General features: G+C 42.6%; 1 protein-coding gene across 2 annotated transcripts in view; it reads right to left on the bottom strand.

Annotated features, from left to right (window-relative positions):
* LOC132152822 (mannosyl-oligosaccharide 1,2-alpha-mannosidase IB-like) overlaps positions 1-12,065 on the bottom strand; it is an 89,938-nt gene that overhangs the window by 27,676 nt on the left and 50,197 nt on the right. For both annotated transcript variants that reach the window (XM_059561722.1, XM_059561720.1), the window contains 2 exons: positions 4,444-4,562; positions 1,997-2,077 (listed from right to left, as the gene is read on the bottom strand). In XM_059561722.1, the coding sequence (XP_059417705.1) occupies positions 1,997-2,077; positions 4,444-4,562 (200 nt within the window). The remainder of the gene's footprint in view (positions 1-1,996; positions 2,078-4,443; positions 4,563-12,065) is intronic.

The following is a 12,065-nucleotide window of genomic DNA, read 5'->3' as shown; positions in this document are numbered from 1 at the left end:
ACAGAACCGGCTGATAAGAGAGTGAGAGATAGAGAGAGAAAGAGAAAGGATGGAGGATGTGGTCTTGCATAGGAGAGATAACCTCCAGAGCTGATAAAAGTATGGAGTCTTCTGTCTTCTTCAGATCAGATGCTCTTCTCCAGAAAAACCAGCTGCACATCAGTCCAGTACGCAACTCTCTCTACTCTGGACCCTCTTTCATTCCCTCCATCCCCCGATGGCTTTCTCTATCTTGCCTGATCTAAAATCTCTTATTAAAGAGGCATGGCTTTTCAATCTATGACACCTTTGCTCCATGCTACCTCTACTGCATACAGGGGACATACAGTACATAGAGAAACTCTGCCTGCACCAAGGAGATGTAGAGTATAATACCTGGAGAAAGTTTTTCATTAGCATCCCTATACATCATAACGGCAACCACTTGGCTGTTGCGTGATCCCCTGGGAGAAAGCAATTTCAAAACTGTCATCTTTGCTCTTGGGCAGGCACTCAGTACTTTCGAAAAGGCTTTTGAATAGCTGTCAATGGAGAAAGATGCATCGGTTCCCATAATGCTGAAGTAACCGTATCTACCAGGAGAGTATGCACATCCTTATGAAAAAGTGACTCAAACAACTAAGGAATTAAGGCCTTGAAATAAAAGCTAGTTCTGGGTGATAACAAAATGCAGATAATTGTTACAGATGAAAACCAATAAATGGTTAATATTAAAATACTATACTGTTTTGCTTAATTAGTAAATTAAGAATAAAATACTACAAACAAATATGGATCATTATAAATGCTAGAAGTCAATTTATCACAGCATTGTAACGTACAGTATGAAACATACTGTATTCATTTTGAGGTTGCCAAAGATTACATTCGACAGTGCTATTTTAAAATATTAGTGCTTTTAATGTTTAAGTGTTTCAATTATAATTTTTCAATGATGGCAAAGATAGCATCAATGTAAAAACTAAACATACAGTATTGACCAATACAGAGATAAAAAAATCTGTAGTATTCCCTATTATAAAAAAATAGGAATTTAAAAAAAACCTCAGTAAAGAATGAAAGGTAAAAAAAACTAAAGCCTCCCATTTTATTTGCTCAGCAGTGTTTAAGCTATACCAACATTACAGTGTCTCTCATAACACCAATGCTTGCTTTGATTCTGATCTCTGAAAACGAAATCTCTATAAATGTTGTTGCTCAAATATGGGCACATTTTGGGTCTTGCCCTCCACAGCATAGAATAGGCCTTTTGGTGACTAGATGTAATAAAATATAAATGCAGTTAATCCAGATGATATTTAATGATTCTTGAAACAATTCATTTAATCTGATCACCTCTCTTCATGTTTGCCAGTGGAAATACAAGCACTAGAACATTGGACACTCTGCCTCCAACATTCAGCCCCTGCTGTACCGTGTGTATATGACAGCACACATGTGTGACTGCACTGGGCACTGAGGCCTGACGCTCAGGCATGTCAAAACACTGGACTGAAGAAACAAAAGGTCACTTGGGACAGAGAGGCAGGCAGCATGAATTTGTGTGGCGAGTTCCACGTCCAGTATCTAAATTCATCTAATGAAGTGTGTGGAGCGGCGATGAGACCGTGCTGCATGGCTGCAGCTTAATTCCTTTGTATTTTCACCTTCAGACTAAAAGGAGGAGAACACAGTGATATGCAGTGGTAGAGATATGCTGCCCAGTGATAAAGGAAAAGAGAGCGAGAGAGACTATGTGTCATTCTCCATTTATGTCCATGGGCAGATAAGACAGAAGGGAAACGTTGATTAACATGAGCTTGAGAGAGGGACATTTATTTCCCCTGAAAAAGCTGTTTTTAGTTCTCTGAGCCAACATCACTACCCTAAGATAAACTCTCTCTGTCCAGATCTTCATCTATGTGGCTGCCTGCACAAACCTTCCTCATCTGAAATAGCTATGAAATTGACAGAAATGAAACAAAATAAAAATCAATAAGCAATGATAGCAGAATACCTCCTGTCCAGAGAGGTAGTATGCAGCCAGAAGCCCTCCAATGAAGCGGATGTTGACCTCAAAGACTGATACTTCTGCATTCTGTAGAAACAGAGGGAAAAATGAGAAAGAGTAAGAGCAGAACAGTGATTGCCTGCTTTTTCAGGGTCCTTAGTTACCCAAGTATGTCATGTTTTATGGAATAAAAAATTATAATTAAAGAGTATAAACCTTATTAGTATTTGTCTTTTGTTTTAAGAATACTTACTGACCCCAAACATTTACAAAATACAATATATTTGAAGTTCATTGCAAAATATTCAAATAGATGATCAGTTTGAGATTGTAAAGAGAACAGTGCTATTAAAAATTTGGGGAAAAAAATGAAGTCATTTCTTTTTATTTCCAGAACAACCCTTGCGCTATATATAATTCAAACAACGGTTTAAGCAGCTTTATTAATGTGCATGAAATGTCTACATAACAGCCATGAAGAGCTCCCAAATGAACTTCAAAGCTGATCCAATAATCTCTCAGTGAGACTGAAATGAATACTGGAGCAGAGTGTGTGTGTGTGTGTGTGTTTGTATCATCAACATCCATCTTGTCAGCTTCTACCTTTATTTAGATACAAATTACCATAAAGCAGTTTTCCACTTGCACAAAGATCACACCGCAAACAGCAGCTAATCGCACACACCCTTTAAGTCTGGAATAGGAACTAGGAACTAGGAACATTCAACCAATGCAGAAAAACAAATCTAAACACACAAGCTCCCGAAATCCTGTTTAGCCCCGTCACAATCCCATAATCCACAGCACCTAAAAACAGCACCTGTTTTTGTATGCTGCTTATGAAAAATAAGCAGGTTTTTCAGTTTCGAACGTAACGCAGCTAAAGCATCTCATATAGACTGTTTTACACTAATTTGACAAGACATGAACATGCTTCAACCAACCCCTTCCACTTAGTATTCATTTAGCATGTCTATTAATTTTGACAAAAGTAAACGTGCACCAGATTAATTCAGATATGACCGTTCCCTGACCAAGGTCCATTAATTCAGTTTTTGGTTTAACAGCTGTGATTAATGCTGATGATGGCAGGCAGACTCATCCATCATCACAACAGAAACACAAGAGAGAGAAAGAGAGAGGGGACTGCATTTCTTTCTTCTGTGGAACACATTGTACATTTTTTTGACAGTCATCAGGGGTCCAATCAGAAGGTTTTGGACACCACTGATTTTTATTGTATGGACAAAAACTGATTAAATAGTGATAGTCATGAAAATAAAGAAAACTCTTTGAATGAGAAGGTGTGTCCAAACTTTTGGTCTGTACTGTATATATTATTTTTTTTATTATTATTATTTTTTATGTCATTTAATCCTGTGATGCAAATCTGAATTTTCAGCAGCCATTACTTCAGACTTCAGTGTTACATGATCCTACAAAAATCATTCTAGTATGCTAATTTGCAGTCCAAGAAACATTTCTTACTATTACCTGTTGAAAACAGTTGTGCTACTAAAATATTTTTTTGGAACAAAGCGTTTTGCACACGCTTCCTTTCCTCGCTTATGCTTTGCGGTTTATTTCCCTCCTCCAAAAATCCACCCAACACATCCATCCTGCTGTGACCTGCTGAGCCCTCTATGGCCAGACCCAACGGTCCAAGCATGAGTTATCCTTCAGAGTGCACATGCTTTGTAAGGTATTTGTCCAAATGTAACAGTGAGGAGGGGAGGGGAGAAGAAATTAGGTCACTGCTCGAAAAGCCAAAAAAGATGAACCAAACACAGAGCTCAAAGCTCAAAGAAAGGTGGCAGAAGGGAGACGGGAGAAAAATCACACAACACAAAGACACAAGAGAGATGATAAAGCCAAGACGACCATACAGGTTCTCCATATCTGATGGAGGAGAGGCCGGAAAAACAACTGATAGGGAGAGAAACTGGAGAAATCTCATTAACGGGTCAGGACGTGAATGCAGACAGAGAAGGAGAGCAGGAGACACAGGGCCCCTGGGGCCACTCGCCATCCCCCGCTTCATTCTCTGACATCTCTTTTGTCTGCCATTTTTTCCTCAACATCACTGGCTAATTCTGGAGGCGGTTCACATTGTTTCCATGGCGCCAGTCTTGTCTCCTGGATACGTGATGTGTCACATCAACTCCTTTCTCGCAACACGTTTTCCACGGAGTGCCACCACAATCTGATCAAACCCTGAAAGATTCACACACACTGAGGACTGAAGTCTTTGAGGAATTATGGGGTGTCGAATGACTGTTAATACAGCTGTGTCAGCCGGCTGCCAAGTATATGGTTTACCACTGTGAAATACCAGCGCCCTGAGATGTATCCGTGTCTATAAACAAAAACAGGCACGATTTGCCTCCAAACATACAAAGACAAGTGTTGTTGGTAAGCTTGTGCGTGTTCATGTCAAAATCCTGGCCACTTACCACACTGAAATCCAAGTTTTGCTCGATCCACTCCTGGCCATCCTTAAACTCATCGTGGAGGCCCATTATGTAAAGGGTATCCAGGGCATCTACTATAGTGGCCCCCATCTGGGAATTACCTGTGGAGAGGATGTGGATATGAATATTTACTGAATACATATGCACCACAGTGATTTAAAAAAAAAACATTTAAAGTTTTATAATCAGGACAGTCTGGTGCAAGCAATATAAATCTGTATTACTGTAAAGCTAGAGAGCAGAGCACAAGGAGGAATATGGACCAAAAGAAACAATATCGTTCAAAAGTTTGGGGGTCAAGCACGATTTTTTTGGTGAAGGGAATTAATTTTATCCAGCAAGGATGCATTAAAGGGTTAGTTCACCCAAAAATTAAAATTAGCCCAAATATTACTTGCCCTCAAGTCATCCTGGTCATATATGAGTTTCTTCTTACAGACAAATCCAGTCAGAGTTATATAAAACATGGTCTTTGATCTTTCAAGTTGTTTAATGGAACTCAGAGGGTGTTGCAGTGCATCAGTCCAAAAGTTGTTAATTAAAAAGCGCCCATCCGTAAAACAAAATGTGTCTCACACGGCTCCGAGGGGTGAAAAAAGGAACTGCAACACCCGCTGAGTGACATTAAACAGCTGGACAATTTTTAGTACAACACCGACTGGATTCGTCATAAAGAAAAAAAGTCATATACACCTAGGATAACTTGAGGGTGAGTAATTTATGGGCTAATTTTCATTTTGGGGTGAATTAACCCTTTAAAACTGATCATAAGGGAAACTAAAGGACATTTAGAATTTTACTAAATATTTACATTTTCTAAACGTATTATTCTTCAAATAAATGCTGTTATTTTTAACTATGTTTATGAAACAACCTTAATATATATATCATTGTTTACACAATAATATTAAGCAGCACAACAAAGCTTTTCTTCTACAGGAATAAAGTACATTTTAATATATATTCAGATAGAAACTTCTTATTTTAAATTCTGACAGTGTTTCACAGTATTACTGTTTTCACAGCATTTATGAACAATTACATCCAGCCTTGGTAAGCAAAAGAGACATAAAAAACAACTTCAGAGACATGATAATGAACTGTATTTTTCCAGAGGACATTGAAGGAACAATTATAATTCTAAGTAAAATGAGTAGGTAAAATGTGGTAAAAGACTGAAATGTAAGCTACTGATAACTTCAATAAGTATCACCGAGTCAAGTGAGCTGAACTCAAGAAGTGAATCATTTGTGGATGAAGTGATTAATTTTAAAAGATTATATTCAAATTAACAATTCAGACATCACTGCTGAAAACAATATTTATCTTAAATTAATTTTGCATTTCTGATTAACATTAAATTTTTTTCACAAAAATCAGTTTGAGACCAAACAACCTGGGGAGCCCCTGCAAAGCTACCACTACCGCCTGTTAAACAGCCCTTTTTAAAGTTCAAGATAATTTTCAATAATCCTGTTATCCCATTAAAAAAAATACAATTAAAAAAAATCATCTCAAAAGTGGAAAACTGTTTAGAGATGCTGTATGGCATTTCTCTCTCTCTCTTTCAATCTGTAGAACGGCAGTGTTATCATCATCATCATTGTCAGGTACTCTACATCACTCTAAAAATACCCATCAGCCCTCAGCCTCTTAGCTCTTCCAATCTGTCCAGACTGCTGCTTCAGTTGGTCCAGAGGCACCCCAAATAGCCCCAGCCCTTCACAAACCACATAAACACATCTACTTTTAATCCCGCTTTTTATAAGACTTGAATCCCCTTCCCCATACGTCATTTAAGACTATAATATGTTTAGTGCCTTCCTCTATCACGCCTTTAATTTTCAGTGTGTTTTAATTTTTTATTTTATTTTTTTTAAGTGAGTCCTTTCCTATTTGACTATGGCACAGTCACAAAGGCTGGATCTCACCTATGACTTCACTTTGAATAAAATAAAAAAAAAATAAAACATTTAGAAGTAACCCAACACCCACTAAACTGGCTACACATTCATCCCTCACCACCTTGTTTCCATTCCCATAAATACAAAGCCCATCTAGAGTAAAATCCACACTCTCTGGCTCTGTCCTGGACTGGAAATCAGGCCTCATCATTCTGAATGAATCCTGATTGGCATTTACACAAGGCTGGCATCCTGGATGCCAGACTTTGCTGGTGTAAATCAAATTAGACTCAATAAAGATACTTGGGGAATTCCAATGGCAATCAGTCCAAGCTCCTCTCTCTGCTTCCTACATCACTCCATCCCACGCTGCCTCACTTTGTGTCATCCATGCCAGTCTCATTTGGTGACAGATTGCGAGCTGCTCTAATATGAATGCACATGTGGCAGCCAGATTAACTTTTTCTGAAGATTCTCCACTGCCTCATCTTGAGCAAAAACCAGCAGAAAGGTTTTCAGTGGTTGAGAGGTTTATTTAGTTAAACGCAGGTGTGTGATTGTGACTGTGGACTATAAATACATATACATATAAAGAGGAGGATCTTTACTTTGTTCCATCGCTAAGCCAAAGGCATGAGTCAGTAGCCTTTTCCTTCCATCTGTCTTGTCTCAGGGGTTTATAAAGGGAATGGAGTGAGAGAGAGAGTCAACGCTTCTCCATATCTAATAGTTTAATAGTACCCACCATTTCCGCTGTCACTGATTCTCCCTGGACCCTGACTGCAACATCTGCTGTGCTCATCAACAAACTGCCCTGGCTAAGTGTGTAAGAGAGTGAGAACAGTAAGAAAAGAGAAAGTAATGAAAAAGAGACATTAGACAATACACATTATCTTGTGTATATACACACGCTATCTTTCAAAAGTTTGTATTTAGTGTGCATACTGCATTTATGCACAAATTGCATTTATTTGCAGGCTTGGTGAGAATAAGAGGCTTCTTTTAAAAATATAAAAATCTTTCTGTATAATATATTCACATTACAAACACACACACACACACACACACACACACACACACACACACACACACACACACACACACACATATAAACAAACTTTATCCCCTAATATAAATAGGGTACACTATAAAGAACTATTTTAAGATTTTAACAATGCCTTAAAGCACTTTTACTTCTATGCTTTAAGAAATTGTGTCACAACGGTACAAATGAGGGATCAGATCTCCAGAAAGACCTACAATTAAAATCCACAAATCAAACGGTTCTAATTTTAACCTAAGCATCTGTAAGGCACATACTACGTGGGTTTGAACTAAATTGCCTTGCGGCTCTATTCTGTATGCAGCATCTCTCTCAAGGAATGTTTTATGATGGCCAATTTGTACTCCATAAAGTGCATTGAGACCAAGCGCATAAAGAAAAAACAAAAAAAAACATTTCCAGTGCAATTTCAACAAATGAGTCATGAGGCCAAATGCAATGCTGAACTCTAGATAAAAGTCAATTGTTTAGCTGGGGAACACAGCTGCGGTGATCAGAAGCTGTTTAGATGCATCTGTAATGAGCAACCATAAATGTAAGGTCCCAGCATTTTACAAGGTCAAGTCATCACGCTCCCAGTGAATCAATGCATGATGAAACTATTGCTGAAAAATGCTGCCTTCAAGAGTGTATAGTACACGGAGCTAGAAAGGTAACAAGCCATCTTAATTCTGTTTACGCAACATCTTGAACGAATAGAAATGCCAGTGGAGTGGTTTTTAATTATTTATAGTGATTTCCGCCCCCCAATTTATTGCTTAATTTTTTACCAAGAAATAGGCATCATAATGATGAAATATTTGCTTAGTTGTATCTAAAGCTCATTTGAATTGTTTTAGACTTGACATGATTTCTACAAAGCCTTTCTTCTTTCACAAATGCTACCTAGCAGTGGCCTTCGGTGTCTGAGGTCCTTGATCATGTTAAGACACACATGTTAGGCATTGCCGACTATTTCAGACAGACTTGCCTTTTACCCAAGACACTTAACTTTGCTGATGCTCTTGAAATGAAAATCCAACATTAATTTCAAGCTCCACTGCTGTTAACACTTAGGATATTAGATGAACTTTTTAAGGTCACAAACTTATTTCTGCATTGCCCCCCACCCCCCTGAGAAATTTAAGGAGAAAGCATCTGAAGCAGAACATGAAACATACTGTATATTCTGTCCAGATAAAGCGCTGCACTGTCAGAAGTGATGACCTTCAATCATCAGACTGGCCCACTTGAGCTCACAGACATGAGCAGTGTGTTGTCTGGGGGTATGTACATTTGATGGAAGCCTTTGGCTGCGTTTTTCCATCATTTCAGCATATACTTTTATTTTGTACAGTCTTAGCTATTACTTATCCATACAGGCTCAGATTACAGAACCACTGGAGTGTGACTGGAAATGTGGCTTCTGCAAATGAAACTACAGGATCTTGGCTAGTGGAAAGAAGCAGCAGGATTCAGTAAATATTGAGAGAGAAGGCAAAACTGGAAATCTTGAGCATGTGGACTGTGAATATGATGTGGTGGAGGAATTCTTTTGAAGACTGTTTTTGGAAATGAAAACGTACTCGGTTACTAAACGTAACCTCGGTTCTCTCTAGAAGAGCGAACGAGTACTGCGTCTTAGCTAAGACGCTACGGGAAAAGTCTCTTTTCACGAAATACTGAAGCAAAAAATTATCCTTAATTTTGTATTTTTGTAAAGCGCATTTGCAGCAGTACACAGCCATAGGCGAGACGGCTCGCTCGCTCATTGGCTTGTTCTGCGGCAACTGCACAGCCTATCGAGCGCAGGCTGATGCAACATCAGACCAATAAGGGCACTTCGCGCCCTTCTTGCCACTTCCCGCCGAAACGGGTGTGGCCCAACCTATAAAAGGAGCTCGAAAAGGCTGACTCACCTGATTTATTTCATCGCCGAAGCGAACCAGAGTGAATCGTACGCACGGCAGAGAACGCAGTACTCGTTCGCTCTTCTAGAGAGAACCGAGGTTACGTTTAGTAACCGAGTACGTTCTCTTACGAGAGCTCTCTCGTACTGCGTCTTAGCTAAGACGCTACGGGAACCCGATGTAAAACGCCGTGCGCGCAGGGATCACACACCAATAAACCTGAAGCAACGCTCAGGATTTACAGTGCACAGTCACCTGAGGGACTCACAGAGAGTCCGGGACAGAAAAGGGGGAAAGCCCTTTGTCCCATATCTAGCAGCATCCGTAGATGCGGCAATATGACATCACACAGCCGAGGCAAGGCCTGACCAATGTGGCAATGCGGGTCTTACGCAATACTGCCCATATAACAGTCGGCAGCGCATAGCGCTCATGAATTCAGAATTCCCCTCAGGGCCCTGATTCTTCTATACCGACAGCAGCCTTGCTTGCAAGGCGGGAACCTCCAGGTTATAGAACCTGATAAATGTAGACGGCGAGGCCCAACCCGCCGCCATACATATATCCTGCAAGGAGATCCCAGTAGACCACGCCCACGACGAGGCGACGCCTCTTGTGGAGTGTGCTCTGACGCCCAACGGGCACTGAAGGCCCCTGGAAGCGTAAGCTAACGCTATGGCGTCAACTATCCATCTGGATAGAGTCTGTCTCGAAACAGCCATTCCTTTGGAACGTCCACCAAACGAGACCAATAGCTGCTCCGTCTGCCGAAAGGCAGCAGAGCGAGACACATAAGCTCTTAAAACCCTGACAGGGCAAAGAAGACTCGAGTCTCCATCCTCCCCTGACACCGGCAGGGCAGACAGGGCAATAACCTGAGCCCGAAACGGTGTGTTGAGGGATTTCGGCACATAACCGTGCCTAGGTTTGAGTATGACCCTTGAGTCATTGGGCCCAAACTCCAAGCACGACTGGCTCACCGAGAGCGCGTGCAAATCACCCACACGCTTCACAGAAGCGAGAGCCAACAAGAATACTGTCTTGAACGACAGATGCTGAAGGCTAACCGATTGGATAGGCTCAAAAGGGGGACCCTTCAAGGCCTCCAAAACCGCCGCGAGGTCCCACATAGGGACTGACGGAGGTCTGGGAGGATTCAGCCTCCTAGCTCCTCTGAGGAACCGGATGACTAAATCGTTCCTTCCTATTGACTGACCGGACGCCGTTTCAGAAAACGCCGCGATGGCCGCCACATAAACTTTGAGCGTGGATGGGGCTCTGCCCTTATCCAACAGCTCCTGTAGGAAGGAGAGGACCTCCGTCACCTCACAACTAAGGGGTGAATAACCTCGAGCTGTGCACCAGCTGGAGAACACCGACCACTTCGAGGCATACAGACGTCGTGTCGACGGAGCTCTAGCCTGAGTGATGGTATTTAGCACTCCCACTGCGAGATCAGCGGGTAACCGTTGAGTGCCCATACATGGAGGGACCACAACTCCGGTTGAGGGTGCCAAATCGAGCCCCTGGCCTGCGAGAGGAGATCTCTCCTCAACGGTACCGGCCATGGGGCGACATGTGCTAATTGCATCAAATCTGGGAACCATGGTTGGTTCTTCCAAAGAGGTGCCACAAGCAGTATTGAACATCTCGTTTCTCTCACCCGTTCTATCACCTGCGGAAGGAGGGAGACGGGAGGGAACGCATAAAGCGGGCAGCACGGCCATTCCCGTGACAGCGCGCTTTCGTTCTTGGAAAAGAACGCGGGGCAGTGAGCGTTTTCGTGGGACGCAAAGAGGTCCACCTCCGCCATGCCAAATCTCTCCCACAACAGCCGAACTGTTTGCGGGTGTAGAGACCATTCGCCCGTAGGGACATTGCCTCTGGACAGCCTGTCTGGACCCAGATTCTGCAGTCCAGGCACATGCACTGCTCTCAGCGAGCACACGTTGCGTTGAGCCCAAATCAGGAGGCGTTCCGTCAGCCTGTACAGGTTTCGGGACCCGAGACCGCCCTGGCGATTTATGTAGGACACCACGGACATGTTGTCCGAACGGACTACGACGTGGTGATCCTTGATATGGGGAAAAAAGCGCGTCAGCGCGTTCTCCACTGCCAGCATTTCCAGGCAGTTGATATGATGGAGCTTTTCCCGTTCTGACCATAGGCCAAAGGACGGTCTGCCTTCGAGCAGCGCTCCCCATCCCGAAGTGGAGGCATCTGTCGACACCATTTTCACACTCGGGGAAGTCCCCAGGATTACACCTGATCGGTACCAGCCGTTCGCTGTCCAAGGTGCTAGAGCCGCAACACAGCTCTGATCGACCTTGAAATGCAGCCGGCCAGACGCCCACGCTCTGCGCGGCACCCGAGCCTTCAGCCAGAACTGCAGGGGGCGCATGCGGAGCAGGCCCAGCCGCAGAACCGGAGATGCTGAGGCCATGAGACCCAGCATCTTTTGACAGTGTTTGAGCGACACAGTCGCGCCGCAGCGGAAAGAACTCGCTGCGCGCTGAATGCCCATCGTGCGCTGTGGTGACAGTCGCGCCGTCATGGAACACGAGTTCAGAACTATACCCAGAAACAGGATCGTCTGCCTGGGGTTCAGCGAACTCTTCGCCCAATTGACACTGAGGCCGAGCTTCTCGAGGTGATTGAGTAAAACGGCCCTGTGGTCCATGAGCTCCGCTCGTGATTGGGCCAGAACCAGCCAGTCGTCCAAATAATTCAGCACTCGTATGCCTCTGA

This window comes from Carassius carassius, chromosome 11, assembly GCF_963082965.1.
Source record: "Carassius carassius chromosome 11, fCarCar2.1, whole genome shotgun sequence".
Taxonomy (NCBI): Eukaryota; Metazoa; Chordata; class Actinopteri; order Cypriniformes; family Cyprinidae; genus Carassius; species Carassius carassius.
Note: the sequence above shows the minus strand (reverse complement) of the source record. Positions and strands in the feature narration are given on the sequence as shown.